The following is a 23,308-nucleotide window of genomic DNA, read 5'->3' as shown; positions in this document are numbered from 1 at the left end:
CCTTAGCGTACGGCTTCCCTCGGGTGCCAACCCCTTGGGGTACGCTTCCCTTGGGCGCTAACCCCTTGGGATACGCTTCCCTTGGGCACCAACCCCTTGGGGTACGGCTTCCCTTGGGCCCAACCCCTTGAGGTAAGCTTCCCTTAGGCGCCAACCCCTTGGGGTATGCTTCCCTTGGACGCCAACCTCTTCGGGTGTAGATTTCCATGCACACGCAGACTGTGGACCTCAAATACACGGGGATACAAGTGCGGACGTGGATCCTGATAGGAGACCAACACCATCATCACTGTCGTCATCAACTAGACGTATGCTGCTTCAAGGACTCTTGAACACCACCTATCAACTGTATAGTCCTAGATGGACATAAACACTAAGCACCATATCTGACAACATATCAACATCTATCTACTAAGAATGACAACCCAACTGGGACACTACATCGCACGGGAAGACAGCCAATCAAGGAGGAACCCTGCTACCCAGGGACTCTATCAACTACGCAGGCCACTCTACATCAACTGGGACTCTCCACACCGCCATGCTGTATTATAAAAGGGAAGGTACTCTACCCCCAAAAACCCATCTTGAATTCTACCATTCATCTGTTTGCTCAGAGAGATCTAACTTAGGCATCGGAGAGTCCTAGGTCGGAACCACACCGGTTCTCATTTGTCACCCTGGTCCTTTTGGAGGTTACGGCACTCGAAGGGACAGCTGATGATTTCCTGACGCAATAAATACTGTGATACATATTTAATTCATAAATCTTAAAATTTAATACAATACTGTGTTGATTGCTGGAAATTGTGGTTGAATTCTCTATGTTGATTGTGAATGCTAAACTAGATGCCGTAGCCGGCTTAGAAATGAGGCATGTGGTAGCCCGTAGAATGGGATGCCGTTGGCACCGCCTGACTCATACGATGCCATATAAACATGGGATTAGAGTTTCATCACCCGTGCTACGCACCAGTGCCAACAAGGGTTAAGGTGTTGGATGCCTATAGGAATGACCAAATATATGAGAAAAGAAATATGTTTGCATCGGAATGCTGATTATGGGCTATATGTCAAGCTACAAGCCAGAAAATAAAAGAAAAGAGAAAAAGGGAAGGATGCCTCATAGGTTAATCACAGAGGGTTGGTCGGGCTGACCTTGGTGAACGAATACGGGAGCTGACTGGTCCTCTCCGACAACTCAATGGGTGTATCACGGGAAGGGGTTAAAAGCCCGCACCAGGGATACATGTATTGGGGATTGTAGCAGCACTAACCTGCCTTAGCTATAATATTAGGTGGCTAATAAATAACTGGACTGCACTTCATGTAGGATCCATATGATTGTGGTTGCATATGCATGCATGATGAAATGTTTCATTCACGGGCTCAGTTGGGCTCACACTTTGTTATATATGTTTTTCTATTAGATGATTCTGTAGGTCGATGTCACTGTGGCGAGGAGGCTTATTACCCTGAGGAGAGCCATGGTGGTTAATATTGGTATGGACCCCGACGGAGGTCATCCCGTTGATGCGAGTATTCTCAGTGGTTACTGAAGATGACCCGTGAAGGGTGTTGACGTGGATGCTGATGCATTTTATCTTGGGGACTCCTTTTTGTCTTTGATAGGAGTTTATCCCCGTCACTACTTTTAGTTTTCTTCTTTCTTTTTGGGGCTTGAGTTACCTCGCCCTGTGTATATTTTTCTTTTGTTTTAGTTGATGTATATATTAGTTTTTACTGTTCTTTTTCTGGGAGTGAGAGAGGGAATGATCATACCTATTTATGTATATAACATCATTTTTTGTACTGCTATGTTTTCTTTATCTTTTAATTTAAATATAGTTATCTGCAGCACTCTGAGTTGTACTTGTTGTATTACGATGGATGTGTGTCTGTGAATGGATTAACTGCTTCTAGATCCGTGGGATTTGGCAGATTCCCGTTATGCAATTCGGGTCAGCAACCTAATCCTCCCAGGGGGGTTTGGGGTCTGACAAATAGAGGAGGGGCCCAGCCATTTGTCAAACCAAAATCGAATTTTCGAACCATTTCCAATCACCCATCTCTCATTTTTTGATAAAATATTCCAAATATGTTAATACTGGGCCACACCGAGGAAGAAATATAGGTCATTTTGACCGAACCATCTTGTTCAAAAATCTTGCTCTCATGAAGCAACTCCAGCTTAACTGCTCTTGCCGAATGTGCCAAGCCAACTTGCAAAGAAGGGCATTATTGACATCTCTCATACGCCGGATACCCAAACCGCCCTCTGACTTGGGTTTACAAACAACATCCCATTTGACAGAAATTTTTTTCCCAGAATTTGTATCCCCTAACCAGATGAAATTTCAAATCCACCTTTTCGAGGTCTTCACCAACACTTCAAGCCATCAATAAATGGAGAAATTATGGACAGGGATACCAAAGATCACAGATCTGACCAGCTCCACCCGCTCAACCATAGAGAGAAGCCTTCCTTTCCAACTTGATAGACGAGCCTTGATCTTGTCCATCAAAGGTAAAATATGCTCCCGCTTGACTCGTCCTTTGAAAATTTCCACACCCAAATACTTTTTTGGTAAGGGGAAAATAGGAATTCCAAGGGCACTGGAAAACCTACTCCGTCTCTGAGGAGGGACATTTCCAAAAAAAAACTTGCTTTTCTTCAAACTCACCCTTTGGCCCAAAAAGTCCTGGTACTTTTCAAGAAAAATCTTCAGATTATGAATATACCTACTAGAAGCATTCATAAAAATAAAATTGTCATCAGAAAATAAAAGGTGGGTGGGAGTGATCACCCCTCTCGGACCCGGGAGAGCCTTAATCTTTTTGGAGGATAGCAAGGATCGAAGATCTCTACAAAGAACTACTTCTACCAAAATAAATAGCATCGGAGAGATGGGATTGCCCTACTGAAGACCCCTTTCCACTCTAAAGAAACCAACCAGACCACCATTTAATAAAACAGAGATTCTGGAAGACAGGAGGAGCTGATGAATCCAGCTGACCCATCTTTCAGAGAACCCCATTTTCCTTAGAACCCCAAATAGAAAATCCCAAGACAAAGTGTCATAAGCCTTCTTGATGTCCACTTTAATATCCATACCTCCCCCTCTAGTAGAGCCAACATGAGATTAGCCAATTCAGAGGCCAGACTAGCATTATTAGAAATAATTTTTCCTTGTTGAAATGTACCTTGTTCTTTAGACACCAGTCTGGGGAGCTTCACTAGCAATCTCATGGCCATCACCTTTGAGATGGTTTTACACAGAGAGTTACCCATATAAATAGGCCTGAATTTATCCAGCAACTAATCCCTTTCAAACTTCAGAATTAAGGTAATGAAGCAATTGTTAATACCAAACGGAATCCTTGTTGAAGAGAAAAAATATTTTACAACCCGCACAAAAATCTAAGTAGACTATATCCCAACACTTTCTGAAAAAAGCACCTGGAAATCCATCTGGACCTGGAGAGCTATTAGGGTCAAGGTCCCACACCACTTTCTTGATTTTCTCTGTAGAGGGGATCCTCTCCAAACACATTATCCACATCGACGATCTCACGCAGGATATACTCAAGAAGATCATTGTGCAAAACCAAAGGAACCTTTTTATGAAAAGATTCATAATGACTAACAACATAATCAACAATGGTAGCCTGGTTAGAAATTACCTCTCCATCCTCCTTTTCTAGAGACTGAATCAGGATTTTCCCTCTCCAAATCTGGGTCAACATATGAAAAAACTTTGAATTTCTATCTCACTCTTTGAGCCATCTAATTCTGGATTTTTCTGCCCATAATTTCTCGTGCAATTTAGTTGCCTTTAAAAGTGCCGTCTTAGCATCTACTTCTTGGTTGAAGAGATCATCCGACATATCTTCAGCCTCTATTGTCACCTGCACTTCTTTCAACTTGGTCTCAGCAGTGTTGACAGCCATATTAATATTAGGAAACCCATTCCTGACCTAAGAGCGCAGCAAAGATTTGAGGCCTTTAAGTTTTTTGCAAAACCCAACAATCGGACTCTACCAATGTTCAAACACCACCCTCAAAAAATCTTCATGCTCCAACCAAAACTTATGAAATCTGAAAGGGCAAATAACCGGAAGAGGAACACACTCAGAAAACACCAGGATGGGGGAGTGGTCAGATGCAATACGGGGCAACACCTGCTGAGCACAGTCATGAAAAAATGTCAACAAACCTTGAGAAAAAAAACCTCGATCCAAGACAGCTACCACATTACCCCTCCTATTATTGGACCAAGTAAGCAAATTTCCTTGGGAAGGAGCACCGATCAGAGAACAAGAATCAATCATGGCCTGAAAATCTGCAATCGATCCTTGATTGAAACGATCCAGACCTCTCTTTTCCTTTGAGAACAAGGTCGCATTGAAGTCCCCCACCATACACCAAGGAATCAGACCTAAACGAAGGTTCACAAGGTCCAGCCAAAGTTCCCGCCTCTTGGCACCAAAGCACTTTGCATGCACAAAAGAAACCTGTCGACCCAGCCACTCCAAGTTAATAGAGAGTTGCTGGTCCAAAGAAGAAATAACAGTGGGATGTTGAAAGTGAGATTTCCAAATAACCCACAGGTTCGGACATCCATCACTGTGATCATTAGCAAAAACATCTGCCGTAAAACCCCGTTTATTAAAAAATAGGGACAGGAATTTCCCCACATCTACCTTCAGCTCAGCCAAACAAATGATATCAGGAGACACATCCTTCAAAAACTTGCTCAAGGCTCTCCTACCAGCAACCTTCTTCACCCCCCTGATGTTCCAGAAGAAGACCCTCATTAAAACTTGGCAGGGATTGGTTTGTAAGTCCTCTTAGACTGACCCTTCTTCTTACTTTTCTTGGGCTTAGCCGCTCCAACATCCTTCCCTAGTGGCACCCATCTTGCTGCTGCATCAATTGCTTGTATTTTAAAATACGAGCTACGAGTTCTTATTATTCTTGAGGACTCCTCGGCTGGGTACAAACCACCACGAGAAGAAATCCCACCAGCCCTGTGGTTTGTAGCACCCTTCACTCTTCCCCCATGATGAGCATTAGAAGTTGGCATAACTTCCTCATCCCCAGAACTCTGATCGACCACCAGGGCTTTGTCATAATCCTGGTCCGATCCTTCAACTAAAACAGCTTCAGAGGCCGAACCAACCAGCTCATCATGTCAAGCCTGGTTCCCATCTAGCCCAATTCCTACCAAGACACCCGCCGAGTTTGGAGCAACCGGGTTACCCAAGTGCACCACAAGATCGATTCACTCAAGATTTTCTAAAGAATTTGGAATAAAATTCTGAAGATCAGAGGATCCATGATTGCCCACCTCCTCCCCTTTATTGGGAGCCAAATTTGAACTTTCCAAACATGGCAAAGCATGAATGGGGGAACTTTCCACTATCTTGAGATTTGAATCTCCATTAGAGGGATTTGGGGCCCTACTTCCATCAAAGGCTGCATTAGTCGCACCTACCAAATTGGGAATCTGTACACGAGAATCAATTCCACCACCTTAAGCAACCTGAGGCGGTGGTGCCCCATCAGCTTGCTCGCCTGCCCACCACCAGGAGACACCTCACCACCAGCGGCAACCTGGATAGAACCCTCCACGGCCAGGAGAGCACCCCTACTGGAATCCGTCAAACGAGTACCACCCCTACAATCGACACCGCTAACTCGAGTAGTAGGCGGCCTAGAATAATCCTCCTCCACAGCAAGGTGACCTAGGCAGTTATGCTCGTGAGCAGCTTTGGCTTTGTCTTCCTTTTTCAATTGGCAAGCATTCAACACATGACCCACCTTCTTACAGTACCCACTTCGCCTAAGTTCATCCTCGTACTCAACAAATTGCTTGAAACAAAAAGGAACCTCTGAACCAGGCTGCTTTCTTTCAACTTGAAACTCATATATTCTTGAGACAGAAGCCAAGTCTTCCACTTCCACTTGCACACGGGCAAAGTGCCCCATAATGTCATTTCGAGTCTGCCTATCCAAAGCCACCAGATGGCCGACAACCTTTTCCTTGGACAGTAAAACATTCTCGTGCCAATACTCGAAGGGGAGATTAGGAAATCTAACCCAGACCAGCTTCGTGGCAACATAATTGTCAAAAATATTGAAATCCGGCTTCCATCTCTGAAATCTAATCCGCTGACTATCAAACTTCACCGGAGACCTTCTCAAAATTTGAGACATGTCATTCTTTGAAGAAACTTGAAAAACAACAAAGCCATTCCCAAGTGACGTCATGGTCACCGCCCCTTAGAGATTCCAGAATTTCTTGGCCCAAGAATGGAGATCATCCAGCGACCCAAGATGAAAGTTGACACGAGCGATTAGGGCGAATTGAAAGTTTGCCAAGCTATGTTTTCTTCTTGAGGGATAACAATCCTCATTATATTACCTGCCTGGATCGATTCCGGCAGGTCATCAATGTTTACTTTTCTAGAGGCTCCAACAGCCGCTGCATAGGAGACTGGATTGACAGTCCCACCACCACCGCCTTTCCCTCCAAGACCCTAGCATCCGCATCACCCTCCAAGCCATCCTGATGATAGCCATCCTCCAGAACTCCATCCTCACCAACCTCCACACCTCTCCACATCTCCACCCAAGAAATACTTACATATATTAAAGCATTATATACACAATAATTAATAACAAAAGAACAGACTAACCAGTAGGCCTGCCTAAGAAAAGGCACACAAGTCACAGATACAAGACCCATCGTGTTCCTCGAGTTCTTGCTGTGTGAAGTCCTCACTGTCATCGTCCACGTACTTGTACACAGGTAGCTCATCACCGACACAATCATCTAAAAAGAGATTTTCCATGAGTGTGAGCTCCATTGAGCCCAATGATAGGGGAAACACACAACATTCAAATGATGCATGAAATAATTCATTATTTAAACTTATCATTCACATGATGCAAGTAAAAGTCCATCTTTGACTTAACCACCTAGTAAACATACCAAGTCACTAAGTTCAAGCTACAGTATTGACTCGAGAATCATCTTGGTGATCTAGTCGTTGAACCAATCAAAAATAAACCTAACTAAACACTAATACAGTGGAAAGTACGGGCATCGAACTACGGGGAACAGAGACTAAGTTGCATGAAATTAAATCAAGTCTAAGATGAAACTAAAAACGTAAATTAATTAATTTAAAGCTAACACTAGCAACTGAGTAAAGCAAATAAAAGATGGTGAGAAAATACAGCTTTTAGGTTGAATCAAATTTAATTCAGATTCATCATTCAAACTCTGTCATATTTGGCTCATGGCGACTACAAGCCCCATGACAATCACAAAAAATAGGGTCCCTTCTAGGTATAAAGTATCTTGGCGAAATTATCGTCCGATCGCTACAATGAATCGAAAGTTCAAAGAACTCGGGTACGCATAATCCACTCAGGTATACCGTATCATCGATACGACCACATGAATCAATTCAATACTATTGCTTGGTAGGTTAAATTGAATCACAGAAACAAATTACCCTAACTAGATGTAAACATGATTACACAAAAAACACAATGAGATGCCTAAGTCTTTTCCAAGCAATCAATAAGAAAAGAGAATGACTAGTTAAATCATCCTTAAAGTATCATCTTCCCAAAAACAGCAGCAAGTTTAGTTACTCATTTAACATAAATGAAATAAAGAGAAGTTAGGGATACAAGCCAAAGAATTAGAGGGAACAAGAGAGTAGAAGCAATGGCAGCAATGGCGATGGTAGATGCTCTTCCTCCCCTCTTCTTTTTCCTCTTCCAGTCTTCTTCTCCCTAAAACCGTCAACCCCCTTTTGCTCTCGGTCGTTCCATCTTCCAATTCCATTCTCCTCCCCCACCTTTTGAACTCCATCCACATCCTTCTTTTGGGGGAGAGGTGATATATTTTGAATTAAAAATAAAACTAAAAATAATCCAAGGGAGTTGCGTTTCACTAGGAGAGTAAGAGAGAGGGAAAGACAACGTGTGAGATGGGGATGGGAGAGAGAGGCATGTGAGATGGGATGACTTAGAAAAAAGGGTAAAAAGATAGAAAGAGAGAGAGAGGTAAAAAGATATTTAATAGTTTGTTTTTGAATTAACAAACTAGAAAGAGAGAGAGAGAGAGAGAGGGGTTTACATGAGAGAATATTTCTCTCTTTCTTTCTTTTATTTTGTTTTTCTTCACACTCTCCAACTTTGCCATAATCCTTCCTTCCTTGAACCGAATTGATTCGACCCAAGAATTAAATATTAACCACTTAATTTTTCTAATGCAATGAGTCCAATATCGATTTTTCTTGAGAAATTTTCTATTTGTCAAATTACGATAATTCCCTTGAAATGACGATTTGCACACATGCGAATCCTTGACCCAGTTGGTAAACATACAAAATCGGCTAAAGGGACTGATTCATGCTTTTCTCCTTCCAGGCCTACAATCGTAGAAATCACATAACAGTATCAAATCCTTCATAAATATTCAAATACAAATCGTAAATAAATAGTGATTTTTATCTAAGATTACAGCCCAATAACACTCCCCAACTTAGCCTTTTGCTCGTCCTCGAGTGAAAGAGAATAAAGAAAATAACTGACTCGACTCTCTGGTTCATAAACAATCTATCTATAGATGATACATTCAAAGAGATAATGATAGTTTACAATTGCACTTCAACTCATAGGATGCTTGGCTCGTGGAAACACAAGAGCTAAGCAATGAACGAGGACTTCTCCTAAGCCATCAAGTGCTCACTTTTTGCTTTTTCAACCCACTGGTTCACCATGAATTGTGACATCTAAACCTTTTACAAATGCACATGCTAGCTCGAGTAATACCTCATAATCAATATAGCTCACTTATTTTTCTCTCAAAACATTTTTCCTTTCTTTCTTTCTTTCTGTTTTTTTTTTTTATTATTATTTTTTGTATTTTTTTTATTACGTGATTCTCAGATCCATGCAATGTTCTGGCCTTTTAAGCTTTCTAGAAGGCTCACGTAACGAGCTTTAAGACAACCACTCCCAAGCCAAATGACTTTAGGGGATTGAGTGTGAAACACTCCTCGAGCTTACTCACTCGAACCAAAAAGGCTACAAGCCCAAACTGGATTCAAGAATACTAGTAATAATAACTTAACTGGTCACTCCAACTATTTTACGTGAGACTCCGGGATTTTGGCCTAGATGCCCAGGTTACTAAGTTGAAGCGACAGAACTAAACTCTCATAATTTTTATTTTATTTTTTTTTTAAAGAAAGAGGATGCAACACCATTAAATAGTGGTCTACCTAAACATTCAGAATATCCCAAACCGGGTAGACCTATGTGTTTAGAAGCATTAAACAAGCTAACAAATGACCGTCGGAGAAATAAAGGTTCAATACTTAACATTGTGTTGAATTAATTTTCTCACAACCTAGAGTCAAATGCACTGCAAAGTAAAAGTATCATTATTAAAATGAATGCATGAAGATTTTTCAAAAATGTAGATGAATCAGAGAGTCATATGCAAAAAAATTTCCAAAATCCTCCCTCCCCAACTTAGATGGCATTGTCCCCAATGACGACTAGAAATAACAGATAAAGAAAAACATGAGAAACAAAGGATGAAGAACGAAACCACCTGGGGTGTGGGTGTACGGCAATGAGTGAAATCATTGAAAATAACAACACAATGAGAATTTAACTCTACTACGGGAGATGACTCTACAAAATAAATCAAAAAAAAAAAAAACACCAAACAACGTAAAATGGAAAATAACAAATACTGTAAATAAAGAAAACGTGGGCTGCCTCCCAAGAGCTCTAAGTTTTATGTCTTCAGCCAGATGACAGTAAAGCTCAGGGTAGTCCATCCGAAGCATGATCATAATCCACATCCACTAGGTCTAAAGACTCAATTAATTGGCCATCAGCAAGGCCATCAACATAGGGTTTCAGTCTTTGACCATTAACCTTAAAAGTTTTCCCATTCTGCGGATTTCTGATCTCAATAGCACCATGCAGGGCAACAGATACAACCACAAAAGGCCCATCCCACAGAGATCTCAATTTCCCTTGGAATAAACGTAACTTAGAATTAAAGAGCCAAACACGTTGATTAGGCACAAAGGACTTCCAAACTATGTGTTTATCATGAAATGCCTTAGTTCAGTCCTTATAGATGTGTGAGCTCTCATAGGCATCATTGCGTAACTCCTCCAATTCAGATAGTTGGAGACGACGAGTGGAACCAGCCTGAGTCATGTCAAAATTAAATGTCTTTATGGCCCAATATGCTCGGTGTTCCAACTCAACCGGAAGATGACAGGCCTTACCAAAAACTAATCGGTATGGAGACATACCTATAGGAGTTTTATATGCAGTCCGGTAAGCCCACAAAGCATCAGTCAGCCAAGTAGATCAGTCCTTACGGTCCGGTCTAACTGTCTTCTCCAATAGCCATTTTATCTCTTGGTTCGATACCTCCACCTGACCAGATGTTTGGGGATGATAAGGGGTGGCCATTTTGTGGTTAATTGAGTACTTCTTCAGTAAAGCCTGTTTGAGTTAAAATAATACCACAAGCGTACGGGTCAATCGTAGCTACGGGTCGAACACGAGGAGATATACGCCACTCTATTTAATTAACTTAAAAGTAATGCAAAGTGGACCAAATTAAAGTGTTAAATTAAACTAATTAAACTAATGAAAATTAATGCATCCTAACTCATAAGCATCTAACAAAATTAAGGGATTAAATTGGCGTCCTAACACATGAGCATCTAACCTATCAAACTAAAGCAAATTGAAAGGAATAACAAAAACGTAGCCACACTTCATAATCACATAAAAAGAAATAAGGGAATAAAAGTGCATCCACATACCACAACCATATAAAAAAAATAAAAGAAATAGAGGGAGAAGAAGAAGAAGATAGAGAGACATAGAGGAAAGGGAGAATGAGATACAGGGTTTAGAGAATGAGATACCTTGATGTGCTTGAATACTTGAATAAACTCACCATGGCTTCCTCTTCTAAATCTCCATGTCTTGTCATCAACATAGGAACTTAGACTAGGAAGCTTTAAACTAAAACTATTACAACCATTAAACTAGACTTATGAAATCAAAACTAAGAACTTAAGCCAAAAATAGGAAAAGAAGAGAAAATTTCACTAAGTGAATGAAATAAAAATTATACTAAAAAACTGAATTAAAATTGAACTAGAAACTAACTAAAAACTGAACTAAAAAACTACTAACTTGTTACAACCCAAAGGGCAAGGGGTATTTAGAGGGGGAAGAGAGGAGAAGAGAGAAGAGGGAAGTGTAGGAGAAATATTCCCTAAGAAAAGAGAATATTCTCTTCTCCTTCCTCTTTTACAATGCCTTGAATCCTAAGAAAAAAGAAAAAAAATAGAAAGAAGAAAAAGAGAAGATTGTTTACATAGACCTTCTATTTCTAGAAAAGTGAACTTCCAATTCTAACAAGTGCTTCCTTTTCTTTGTAGATATCTTCTCCAAGCAATAAAATCAAAGCATATTTGACTTTTCAACTTTCCATAGGTGAGAGAATATCTTTCAAAATAAATCTATCCAAAGTAGAATTCCAGAAGTGCCCTTGAGAAGTTGGTGGAGAGAGAGAGTAAGGGTGATGACTAGGATTCCTTCAAGAATAAATAAAATACCCATTCTGTCCTTCAGAAAACGTGGAGCATGGGGTGCTTATATAGGCCTCACCATTGTGTTCCTTGCGAAAAATCACCCAAAATAGACCCAAATTTCGTCCAATTTGGAGTTGGGGAGCCCAAGATATCTCAAGTTGAAGTTGGACTGTCCAGAACCCTCCAAATGGAATCTTTCGGGTACAGGAAATATAACTTTTGGTTATTTCATTAAGGCCCCTAAAATCCAAACTTTTGCTTCATTTTGTCCCCAGCCGACTGTCAATAGTTATAAATAAACCCCTATAGACCATTTTTGCGCTTTGTTACGGAAACGGCCTTAACTTCTTCGTTTCAACTCGGAATCAAGTGCCGTTTGAACCATTAAGAAGCTGACTCGATGGGCTATGCATCCATTCCATTAACAACTCTAAATAGCTTAAAAACATTTTCTTAGCATCATCTCCTCCATTTTCATAAGAATTCACCTAAAACCTGAAAAGCACAAGAAAGCACCGAGTAACTCTGTCCAATGTGGTAAAATGTATGCTTTATGCCCTAAGATTTCACACATAAATGTGCTCTTCAGATTCCCCCATAGTTGAACGTTACTTATCCTCAAGTAAAGCAAAAAAAAAACTAACCTAGAATGCAGAAAATCCTAACTCACTTTCGTAGGAATCACGGTTGCACTTAGCATGTGCAACAAGCCTTTGAACCCCTAGGTTACCCCTAGTGGACGAGTTGTGTCTCGTGGGTGTTTGCAGTGAATATACTCCCAAAATTCAATTGTAAATGAATGTTGTAAATTTTATTCATGGCATAAGTAGGACAGCGCACATAATCCCAAAAAGTGTTCAACTAAAGATCAAGGAGCCAAAGGTTCCCCCACACTTGAATTTTATCACCCCACATTAATTCAAGTAACAAGCATGCATCAAGTTCAAGGGATCTCCTCATATTTTCTGAACACTACCCACCTTCAAGTAAACCCCCCCATAGCATCGATGGAACCAAAGACTTAGGCATTGAGTATTGTTGACCATACTTTTTTTTTTTTTTTTTTCAGGCATTAAGGCAAAAGTTTTTTTCTTTCTCAACCACAAACTCTATTTCTACTCCACTACTGTTCTCTGAATGACATGGTGGAGCATACACCAGACACCCAAATACTTGGTAGCTTCGCTTTTTGCATATATCCATAAGACATTGAGATATTGATGCAAGAGTTTTTTGAGTTTCCTTCCAAGGAATTTCGATCAAGTTACCCTGCTTCATAAGGCACAGTGCCCTGTCTAGTCCCAAGGAATTCCACTTTCTTTTCTGTTCCCTTTTTTTTTTCATTCACTTCCACTTTCATGCCTTGCCTTGCCACAAACAAATTGGTCTCAACTACTAGCCAAAAGATCAAAGAGTCCATAAAATACGTAGAGGAATCTAGCCATCAAATAAAATAACGCTCATATTTTCAAACTCAATCCCCATCACCGGATACAAACCAACTACCATCCTTGAAAAGGAATTTTTTATTATTTCGCATGCTAGGACACCTAATTCCCTCTCTCTCTCATTTTGCAATCAAAGAGACATATGCATAAAACCAAACTATTGTCACAATCAAAATTCACCAATTAAGCCCAACATCCCCCCCACACTTAATTCATGCAGTGCCCTCAATGCATGCATAAAAGAAAAAAAATAAGGACAAAGGAGGAGATGAAGGGGCTTACCAGATATAATCAACAAAGAGGATCATGAAGAGTCATGATCTCTACAAAAAGTGCTAGAAGCAACAATAGAAATCTCAATCCATGGCCAGTAAATGGAGAAATAGCTTCAGAATTAGAAAACACTCAGCCATGAATTTTAGTAAAGCGAGAAATAATACGAAAGTTAAGCACAACTGAGAAATATCCAATAGAAAAATCTGTCCTCATGGGACAGTGAAAAATGAAGGCAATAAAACTCAGGCCATAAATCCTTCCCTTCTCTCCCATTTGCAATGTAAAACACCTATCATTCTTTGAAAAACCAACCAAAAACGGATCACAATAAGCATAAAAAGGATTATGAATAACCTCATCTAAATAATCATAAAAAATTGGAGGTTTACTCAAATCAATCCTAGCAATACAACTATCCGCTCTTTGCATAACTTGGTTTGCCAAATAAGGATCATGGAAATATGTTTGAAAGGCATTATGACTAACATTGTCCTCCTCAATAAAATCATCAAACCTAGGAGGTTTGGACATATCAACATGTGAGACAATGGAATCCTCAAAATGACAATTATCTAAGTTTTCCAAAGAGAGAGGGGGATATCGAATTTTCTGGGTTTCTATGTTATCATGAAAATCTGATTCTAAATCAATAAAAACACTAGGCTCACTAAAATCAAAAATTTCAGGAAAAAGTTGGACTTCCCCAGGTAGCTCATCAAATCTCGCTTCACTAATATCCTGAGGAGACTCAATCTCAACATATAAATCATCATGAAAAGCAGCTTGTTGGGAATGACTCTCATTAACCTCAAATTGGGGTGGTTGACTTTCAATATCATTAAATTGGGGATGGGGTGGTTCAGGCTGACTAGGTACTGTACCCGTTTCCTCCTCTTGCACCATGGTTATCAATTGAGAGAGTTGCTTCTCCATGGTATTTTGGCTTGTTGTGAGAAGGTCTATGTATTTCTCAAGCTCATTCAGTCTGGCCTCCTCACCCATGTTTTGAAACTTAAGGGGTTGGTGATATGATTTAAGGAGAGGTGGCCCATTGAGATTTAATGGAGGGTTGGGCATTGGAGGACCAAACTGACCATGATATTGGAAATTGGGTGGTCCAGATTGGTTATTCCATTGATCCCACAAGAAATCGGGATGATCATTCCACCCCTGATTGTAAGTGCCAAAATAATTGTATTGAAATTGAGGACTCATATTCTCATCACCATAGCTACCCCCATAAAGATTAGGGCATCCTTCCATAACATGGATTGTCTGGTGATGTGACCAATCAAAATTTTTCGAAAGCCCATAGTTGGGTTAGGGAGCAAAATTGTACTGGGGTGGTGCAAAATTGTTCTCTATCTCATTACTTTTGATTTTTCTAACATGTTTAAACATTTCCTCCAAAATCATGGTTGTCTTAGCATAGGTCCATCTTTCCCCCAAAGTCTTAAATGGAAGTATATCTCCCATAATTCTAAACTAACCACCTATCCCAAATTGAGGTATCCCTTAGAAAAATAAATAAAAATAAATAAATACAAGACTAGAAAAAAAATTCACTAAAAAAAAAAAAAAAAACATGAGGGAGCCCAAGGTAGATAGTGCATCTATCCCTAAAAAATAGAAACAGTGGTTCCAAAGCTGTAAGGTTGCCATATAGGTTGACAGCAAGGGAACCCGTATAGTCTTCACGAGCCACCTACGGGCGACTCCTAGTGGATTCTGATGTAGAGTGGAGGACTACTATACGTTTCTGTTTTCAAACTCTCTCACTATGTCGCTTTCCTGTTATCAAGAGTGGTCACCTCCAAAGATAAGTCACATGCCAATCCAAACCACCCAATGAATCAAGGGGCACCAAGATTGGCTGGGTTTGGGCATATGAAGGACTTTAGATTGGGGGCACACTATTTGAAACAGAAGAGAAACAAGAAGAGGTTTTCAAAAACTGATTTTTTTTTTTTTCAGAAAAAGAAGAGAAAATAATAAACTAAAACACTTCGAACTACTTAAAAATCAGAAAAATAAAATGGACTATAATCTCCCCGGCAACGACGCCAAAAACTTGTTTGAGTTAAAATAATACTGCAAGCGTACGGGTCAATCGTAGCTACGGGTCGAACACGAGGAGATATACGCCACTCTATTTAATTAACTTAAAAGTAATGCAAAGTGGACCAAATTAAAGTGTTAAATTAAACTAATTAAACTAATGAAAATTAATGCATCCTAACTCATAAGCATCTAACAAAATTAAGGGATTAAATTGGCGTCCTAACACATGAGCATCTAACCTATCAAACTAAAGCAAATTGAAAGGAATAACAAAAACGTAGCCACACTTCATAATCACATAAAAAGAAATAAGGGAATAAAAGTGCATCCACATACCACAACCATATAAAAAAAATAAAAGAAATAGAGGGAGAAGAAGAAGAAGATAGAGAGAGATAGAGGAAAGGGAGAATGAGATACAGGGTTTAGAGAATGAGATACCTTGATGTGCTTGAATACTTGAATAAACTCACCATGGCTTCTTCTTCTAAATCTCCATGTCTTGTCATCAACATAGGAACTTATACTAGGAAGCTTTAAACTAAAACTATTACAACCATTAAACTAGACTTATGAAATCAAAACTAAGAACTTGAAATCAAAACTAAGAACTTAAGCCAAAAATAGGAAAAGAAGAAAAAATTTCACTAAGTGAATGAAATAAAAATTACACTAAAAAATTGAATTAAAATTGAACTAGAAACTAACTAAAAACTGAACTAAAAAACTACTAACTTGTTACAACCCAAAGGGCAAGGGGTATTTATAGGGGGAAGAGAGGAGAAGAGAGAAGAGGGAACTGTAGGAGAAATATTCCCTAAGAAAAGAGAATATTCTCTTCTCCTTCCTCTTTTACAATGCCTTGAATCCTAAGAAAAAAGAAAAAAAATAGAAAGAAGAAAAAGAGAAGATTGTTTACATAGACCTTCTATTTCTATAAAAGTGAACTTCCAATTTTAACAAGTGCTTCCTTTTCTTTGTAGATATCTTCTCCAAGCAATAAAATCAAAGCATATTTGACTTTTCAACTTTCCATAGGTGAGAGAATATCTTTCAAAATAAATCTATCCCAAGTAGAATTCCAGAAGTGCCCTTGAGAAGTTGGTGGAGAGAGAGAGTAAGGGTGATGACTAGGATTCCTTCAAGAATAAATAAAATACCCATTCTGTCCTTCAAAAAATGTGGAGCATGGGGTGCTTATATAGGCCTCACCATTGTGTTCCTTGCGAAAAATCACCCAAAATAGACCCAAATTTCGTCCAATTTGGAGTTGGGGAGCCCAATATATCTCAAGTTGAAGTTGGACTGTCCAGAGCCCTCCAAATGGAATCTTTCGGGTACAGGAAATATAACTTCTGGTTATTTCATTAAGGCCCCTAAAATCCAAACTTTTGCTTCACTTTGTCCCCAGCCGACTGTCAATAATTACAAATAAACCCCTATAGACCATTTTCGCGCTTCGTTACGGAAACGACCGTAACTTCTTCGTTTCAACTCGGAATCAAGTGCCGTTTGAACCATTAAGAAGCTGACTCGATGGGCTACGCATCCATGCCATTAATAGCTCTAAATAGCTTAAAAACATTTTCTTAGCATCATGTCCTCCATTTTCATAAGAATTCACCTAAAACCTGAAAAGCACAAGAAAGCACCGAGTAACTCTATCCAATGTGGTAAAATGTATGCTTTATGCCCTAAGATTTCACACATAAATGTGCTCATCAAAGCCCCTACCCTCCAATGTCGAAAATGAGAGCCACCATCACTAATGATGGCCCTGGGAAGTCCAAAACGGCTAAAAATATACTCCTGAATGATAGAGATAATCTCCTTGTGGTCAATAGTCTTCATAGCCTTGGCTTCTACCGATTTCAAAACATAGTCAACTGCTACAAGAATATACTCATTACCGAATGAGGCAGGAAAAGGGCCCATAAAATCGATACCCCAGACGTCAAAAATCTCAATCACTATGATAGGACTTAGGGGCATCTCATCATGTCGGGACAGATTACCAACTTGTTGGCATCTCACACACGCCTTGCAGAAGGTGTGTGCATCCCGAAATAATGTGGGCCAGTAGAAACCAGACTGCAGTACCTTGGCTGCAGTTTTCTTGCCACTATAGTGTCCCACACAAGCGAGAGTATGACAAAACGATAATATACTCTAAAACTCACTCTCAGGGACACAACGATGAATGACCTGGTCCGAACAGTATCGGAACAGCTCTGGATCCTCCCAGTAGTAGTATCGCACAGTAGAGAGAAACTTATCTCAAGTTGTTTTATCCCAATCAAGAGGTTATTGGCCAACAGCGAGATAGTTCACTATAGTTGCGTACTATTTGAGTTAAAATAAAACCGCAAGCATACGGGTCAATCGTAGCTACGGGTCAAACACGAGGAGATATACGCCACTCTATTTAACTAATCTTAAAAGTAATACAAAGTGAACCAAAATTAATTAAAGCACTAAATTAAACTAATGGCAATTAAACTAACGGATCCTAACTCACAAGCATCTAACAAATTACACAAAGAGGGGATTAAATTGGCGTCCTAACACATGAACATCTAACCTATCAAACTAAAGCGAATTGAAAGGAATAAAAAATGCAGCCACACATAATAATCACATAAAAAGGAATAAAAGAAATAGACAGCCACATAAAAAAAATAAAAAAAAATAGAGGGAGAAGAAGAAGAAGAGAGAATGAGATAGAAGAGAGGGAGAATGAGTTTAAGAGTTAGAGAGTAAACCTGAATATGCTTGCATGAATGTAATTGAAGAGCTTGAATACTTGAACAAACTTTGCATGGCTTCCCCTTCTAAATCTTCATGTCTTGTCATCAATTTAAGAACTTAGACTAGGAAGCTTAAAACCTAAACTAGAATTATTACAACTATATTGAAGACATGAATTGAAATTAAAGCATAAATTAAACCTATCACAACCATCAAACTAAACTTATGAAATCAAAACTAAGAACTTGAAAGAACTAATCTTATGAAATCAAAACTAAAAACTTGAAAGGACTAATCTTATGAAATCAAAACTAAAAACTGGAAAGCCAAAAATCACAATTTAGAAGGAAAAGAAGAAAAGAAATTTCACTAAGTGAATGAACAATTTTTACAAGAGAAGTAGAGGGTATTTATAGGGGGAAGGGAGGAGAAGAGAGAAGAGGGAAGTGTAGGAGAAATATTCCCTAAGAAAAGAGAATATTCTCTTCTCCTTCCTCTTTTACAATGCTTGACTCTTAAGAAAAAAAAGAAAAAATGGAAAGAGGGAGAGAAGAGAATATTGTTTACATAAATCTTCTATTTCTAGAAAAGTAAATTTCTAATTCTAACTTGTGCTTCCTTTATTTGTAGATATCTTCTCCAAGCAATGAGATCAAAGCATCTTTGACTTTTCAATCTTCCATAGATGAGAAAATATCTTTCAAAATAAATTAATCCCAAGTAGAATCCAGAAGTGCCCTTGGAAAGTTGGAGGAGAGAGAGAGTGATGACTAGGATTCCACTCATAATTAATGAAATACCAAATCTGTCCTTCAAAAAAAATGTGGAGCATGGGGTTCTTACCTAGGCCTCACCATTGTGTTCCTTGCGAAAAATCACCCAAAATAGACCCAAATTTCATCCAATTTGGAGTTCGGGAGCCCAAGATATCTCAAGTTGAAGTTGGACTGTCCAGAGCCTTCCAAATGGAATCTCTCGTCTAACAGAAAAACTTCTGAGAATTATGCTAAAGCCCCTCGAATCTGAACTTCCGCTCTACTTTGTCCCTAGCTGATTTTTTATAATTACAAACAAATCCCTATAGACCATTTTCGCACGTCGTTACGAAAACGACCATAACTTCTTCGTTTCAATTCGGAATCAAGTGTCGTTTGAACCGTTACGAAGCTGAATCAATGGGCTGCGTATCCATACCATTAACACCTCAAAATTATGCTAAGGAGCCCACTGTAATCATGTTCAAATTTGGCTGATTGGCTTGATTCTTTCAATGCTCAATCCAAACTTGATTTTCTCGACTCCTGAGTGCTTCCGGCTATTCTTAGCATCTTTTTCTCCATTTTCACAAGAATTCACCTAAAACCTGAAAAACACAAGAAAACATCAAAGTAACTCTGTTCAATGTGGTAAAATGTATGCTTTATGCCTTAAGATTTCACACATAAATGTGCTCATCAGATTCCCCCACACTTGAACGTTACTTATCCTTAAGCAAAGCAAAAGAAAAACTAATCTAAAATGCAAAAAATCCTAACTTACTTTCGTAGGAATCACGGTTGCATTTAGCATGTGCAACAAGCCTTTAAACCCCTAGGTTACCCCTAGTGGACGAGTTGTGTCTCGTGGGTGTTTGCAATGAATGTACACCCAAAATTCAATAAATCAAAAAGAATGATGTAAATTTTTCTCATGGTATAAGTAAGATAGTGCACACAATCTCAAAGAAATACTCAACTAAAGATCAAGGAGCCAAAGATTTCTCCATACTTGAATTTTATCATCCCACATCAATTCAAGCAACTAGCATATATCAAGACTAAGGGATCTCCTCATATCTTCTGAACAATACTCACCTTCAGGTAAACCACTCATAGCATCGATGGAACCAAGACTCAGGCTTTGAGTATTTTTGACCATACTTACTTTTCAAGCATTAAGGCAAAAGCTTTTCTTTCACAACAGTAAACTCTTTTTCTACTCCACTATTGTTCTCTGAATGACATGGTGAAGCATATACCAGACACCCAAATACTTGGTAGCTTCGTTTTTTTGCATATATCCATAAGACTTTGAGACATTGATGCAAAAGTTTTTTTTTTTTGAGTTTCCTTCCAAGGAATTTCTAACAAGTCACCCTGCTTCATGAGGCACGGTACCCTGTCTAGTCCCAAGGAATTCCACTTTCCTTTCTTTTTTCCTTCTTTTTCTTTTTCATTCACTTTCATGCTTTGCCTTGCCACAAACAAATTGGTCTCAACTACTAGCCAAAAGATCAAGGGGTCTATAAAATACATAGAGAAATCTAGGCATCAAATGAAATAACGCTCATATTTTCCAACTCAATCCCTCTCACCGGATACAAACCAACTACCGTCCTTGAAAAGGGATTTTTTATTATTTCGCATGCTAGGGCACCTAATTCCCTCTTTCTCTCGCTTTGCAATCAGAGAGACTTATGCACATAACCAAACTATCGCCACAATTACAATTCACAAAATTCAGCAATTAAGTCCAACACACTCCCCCCACACTTAATTCATGCAGTGTCCTCAATGCATGCAGAAATAAAGAATAAGGACAAGGGAGGGGATGAGGGGGCTTACCAGATATAATCAGGATCATGAAGAGTCATGAGCTCGACAAAAAGTGCTAGGGGCAGCAACATAAATCTCAATCCATGGCTGGTAAATATAGAAATAGCTTCAGAACTAGAAAATACTCGACCATGAATTTTAGTAAATCGAGAAATAATATGGAAGTTAAGCACACATGAGTAATACCCAACAGTAAAATCTGTCCACATGGGACAATTAAAAATGAAGGCACTAAAACTCAGGCCATAAATCCTCCCAGTCTCTCCCGTTTGCATTGTAGAACACGTCATTATCGCAAAACCCATCCAAGAATGCATCACAATAAGCATAAAAGGATTATGAATAACCTCATCAAAATAATCATAAAAAATGGGAGGTTTACTCAAGTCAATCCTAGCAATAAAATTATCCGCTCTTTGCATAACTTGGGTTGCCAAATAAGGATCATGATAATTTGCTTCAAAAGCATCATGACTAACATTGTCCTCCTCAATAAAATCATCAAACCTAGGAGGTTTGGACCAATCAACATACAGGGTAATAATGGGAAAACCAAATATGAAGGGTTGAGGAATGGAGGTGGATAGCAGTTCAAGGGGCTCCAATGATAGTTGGATGCTCCAAACCTCAGATAAGGTGGTATCATCAATACCTTCCAATTCCTTTGTACAGTCCTAAAATCCCGAATCAAAATTAAAAAAGAGAGTCTCATCATCTAGGAATTCCTGAAGCCCATGTACCTCTTCATCCATATCAGGTTGTCTGCCCAACCTGAACACATCAAAATCCACAGAGGTATTGCCAAAAGATAATTTCATGAGACCATTCCTGCAATTGATCAAAGCATTACTGGTAGCAAGGAAAGGTCTACCAAATATTATTGGGATTTGGTCATTAAAATTGGCAGTAGGTTGGGTATCTAAGACAACAAAATCCATAGGAAAGATAAATTCCCCAACCTTTAACAGGACATCCTCAATCATCCCCTTAGGAACTTTAACCGACCTATCTGCAAGTTGGAGAGTAATTTTGGTCGATTTCAGCTCTCCCAATCCCAATTATTGGTAGACATGATAAGACAATAGGTTCACACTTGCACCAAGGTCCAATAAGGCATGATCAATGGTGGTGTTGCCTATAGTACAAGAGATGGTGGGGCTTCCAGGATCCTGATGCTTGGCTACTATCGGATGCCTTTTTGGGCACATTGGTGGTCCGCTTTTGGGTGCACAAGTCTTTGAGGACTTTAGCATAAGCGGGAACCTGGGCTATAGCATCCAATGGAGGAATGTTTACCTGAACCTATTTAAAAACATCCAAAATTTTCTCCACAGAAGGAGACTTCTTGCTAACCAACCTATTTGGAAAAGGGGCAGGTGGGGTATAAACTCTTTCAGGGGTGGTCTCTTTCACTTTCTCAACAGAATCATCTTTGGTTTCCTCAACCAAATCATCTGAAATTACTTCAGGTTTATCAAACGAACCAGGAACAGAAGGTATTACAACGGCCTCTTCAGAAGGGGGAGAATCAACAGGAGTATAAGATGATAGAGATTTAGGTGTACTAACCTATTAATACTCACGGCCACTCCTCAAAACATATATTGCATTTAACTGGCTGGAGGGCCCTTGATGCTGTTGACCTTGTACAACATTGAGTGGAGGAGCTTGGGTACCTTGCTGAATACGAACCTCATACCTAAGATTTGGCTCAGGTTGGCTAAGTAATTTTCTATTTTTCTCTCATGTACGATGGTGACAAGCTAGGTGAGCTGTCTCTCTATATTGTTTTGACCTGTTATGAGAAGGGCTATCTTGTTTTCCATCTCACTCAATCTTGTTGCCTCTCCTGTATTGATAAATCCTGGGGGTGGCTGATAAGGAGCAAGGAGAGGTGGCCTAGCACAATTAATAGAAGGTCCTAAATGAGGACGAGGGGGGAAGGGGTTAGGAGACATTCCTTGGCTTTGTGGTGCATCGTTGGACCATTAGACACCAAGCTGGCCTTAATGGTTAAAGTTGGATGGGCCTGCTTGGTTCCCTTGATTCCAGGAGAAATTGGGGTGATTTCTCCATCCTGGATTGTAAGTGTTGCTATATGGATTATTTTGGTAAAGGGCACTTACATTCTCAGTGTTGGAATTACCCACAAAGGTGTTGGGGCATTCTTCCATAAGATGTCCAGGGGTATGGCACCAATTGCATATTGACACCTGGTTGACCTGGTTAACTGGTATAGACTCTTTAAGAATTATGGACTCCAACCTTTTAATGAGGCTGTCAAGTTTGGCCTCTTTTGCTGTCGTACTCTCAATAAGATACCCCTTAGTGGTCCGTTCAGCCTCTTGGGAAGATTCCCACTCCCAAGTCTTGTCAGCCAAGTTGGTTAAGAATGTCCATGCATCATTCTCCTCAGAAAAAGAAGTAAAGCCTGCAGGACACATGGACTCTACAAGTTGCTTGGTCTAAAAGTCGATACCCTCAAAAATAATTTGGTATAGCTGCCACAAGTCA

The 23,308-nt window shown here is 39.5% G+C and overlaps 1 protein-coding gene across 1 annotated transcript; it reads right to left on the bottom strand.

Moving 5' to 3' along the window:
- Positions 1-3,495: 3,495 nt before the first annotated feature.
- LOC122668578 lies at positions 3,496-6,274 on the bottom strand. Its single transcript, XM_043865121.1, has 5 exons — positions 5,499-6,274; positions 4,117-4,792; positions 3,835-3,978; positions 3,685-3,735; positions 3,496-3,618 (listed from the first exon to the last, which is right to left on the bottom strand). Exons 1-5 carry the CDS (start codon positions 6,272-6,274, stop codon positions 3,496-3,498), a joined length of 1,770 nt encoding a protein of 589 aa, XP_043721056.1.
- Positions 6,275-23,308: the final 17,034 nt, after the last annotated feature.

This window comes from Telopea speciosissima, chromosome 7, assembly GCF_018873765.1.
Source record: "Telopea speciosissima isolate NSW1024214 ecotype Mountain lineage chromosome 7, Tspe_v1, whole genome shotgun sequence".
NCBI lineage: Eukaryota > Viridiplantae > Streptophyta > Magnoliopsida > Proteales > Proteaceae > Telopea > Telopea speciosissima.
The sequence above is the reverse complement of the archived record's forward strand: the minus strand, read 5'-3'. Positions and strand labels throughout refer to the sequence as shown.

Bases quoted from the DNA above. Each gene is read 5' to 3' on its own strand.
- LOC122668578 (XM_043865121.1), bottom strand. From the start codon at position 6,274: ATGACGTCACTTGGGAATGGCTTTGTTGTTTTTCAAGTTTCTTCAAAG. The intron at 4,793-5,498 runs GTAGGTGCGACT...CTGGAACATCAG, and splicing joins GTGTACAGATTCCCAATTTG to GGGGGTGAAGAAGGTTGCTG. The intron at 3,619-3,684 runs GTAATTTCTAAC...TTTCATAAAAAG, and splicing joins TAGAAAAGGAGGATGGAGAG to GTTCCTTTGGTTTTGCACAA.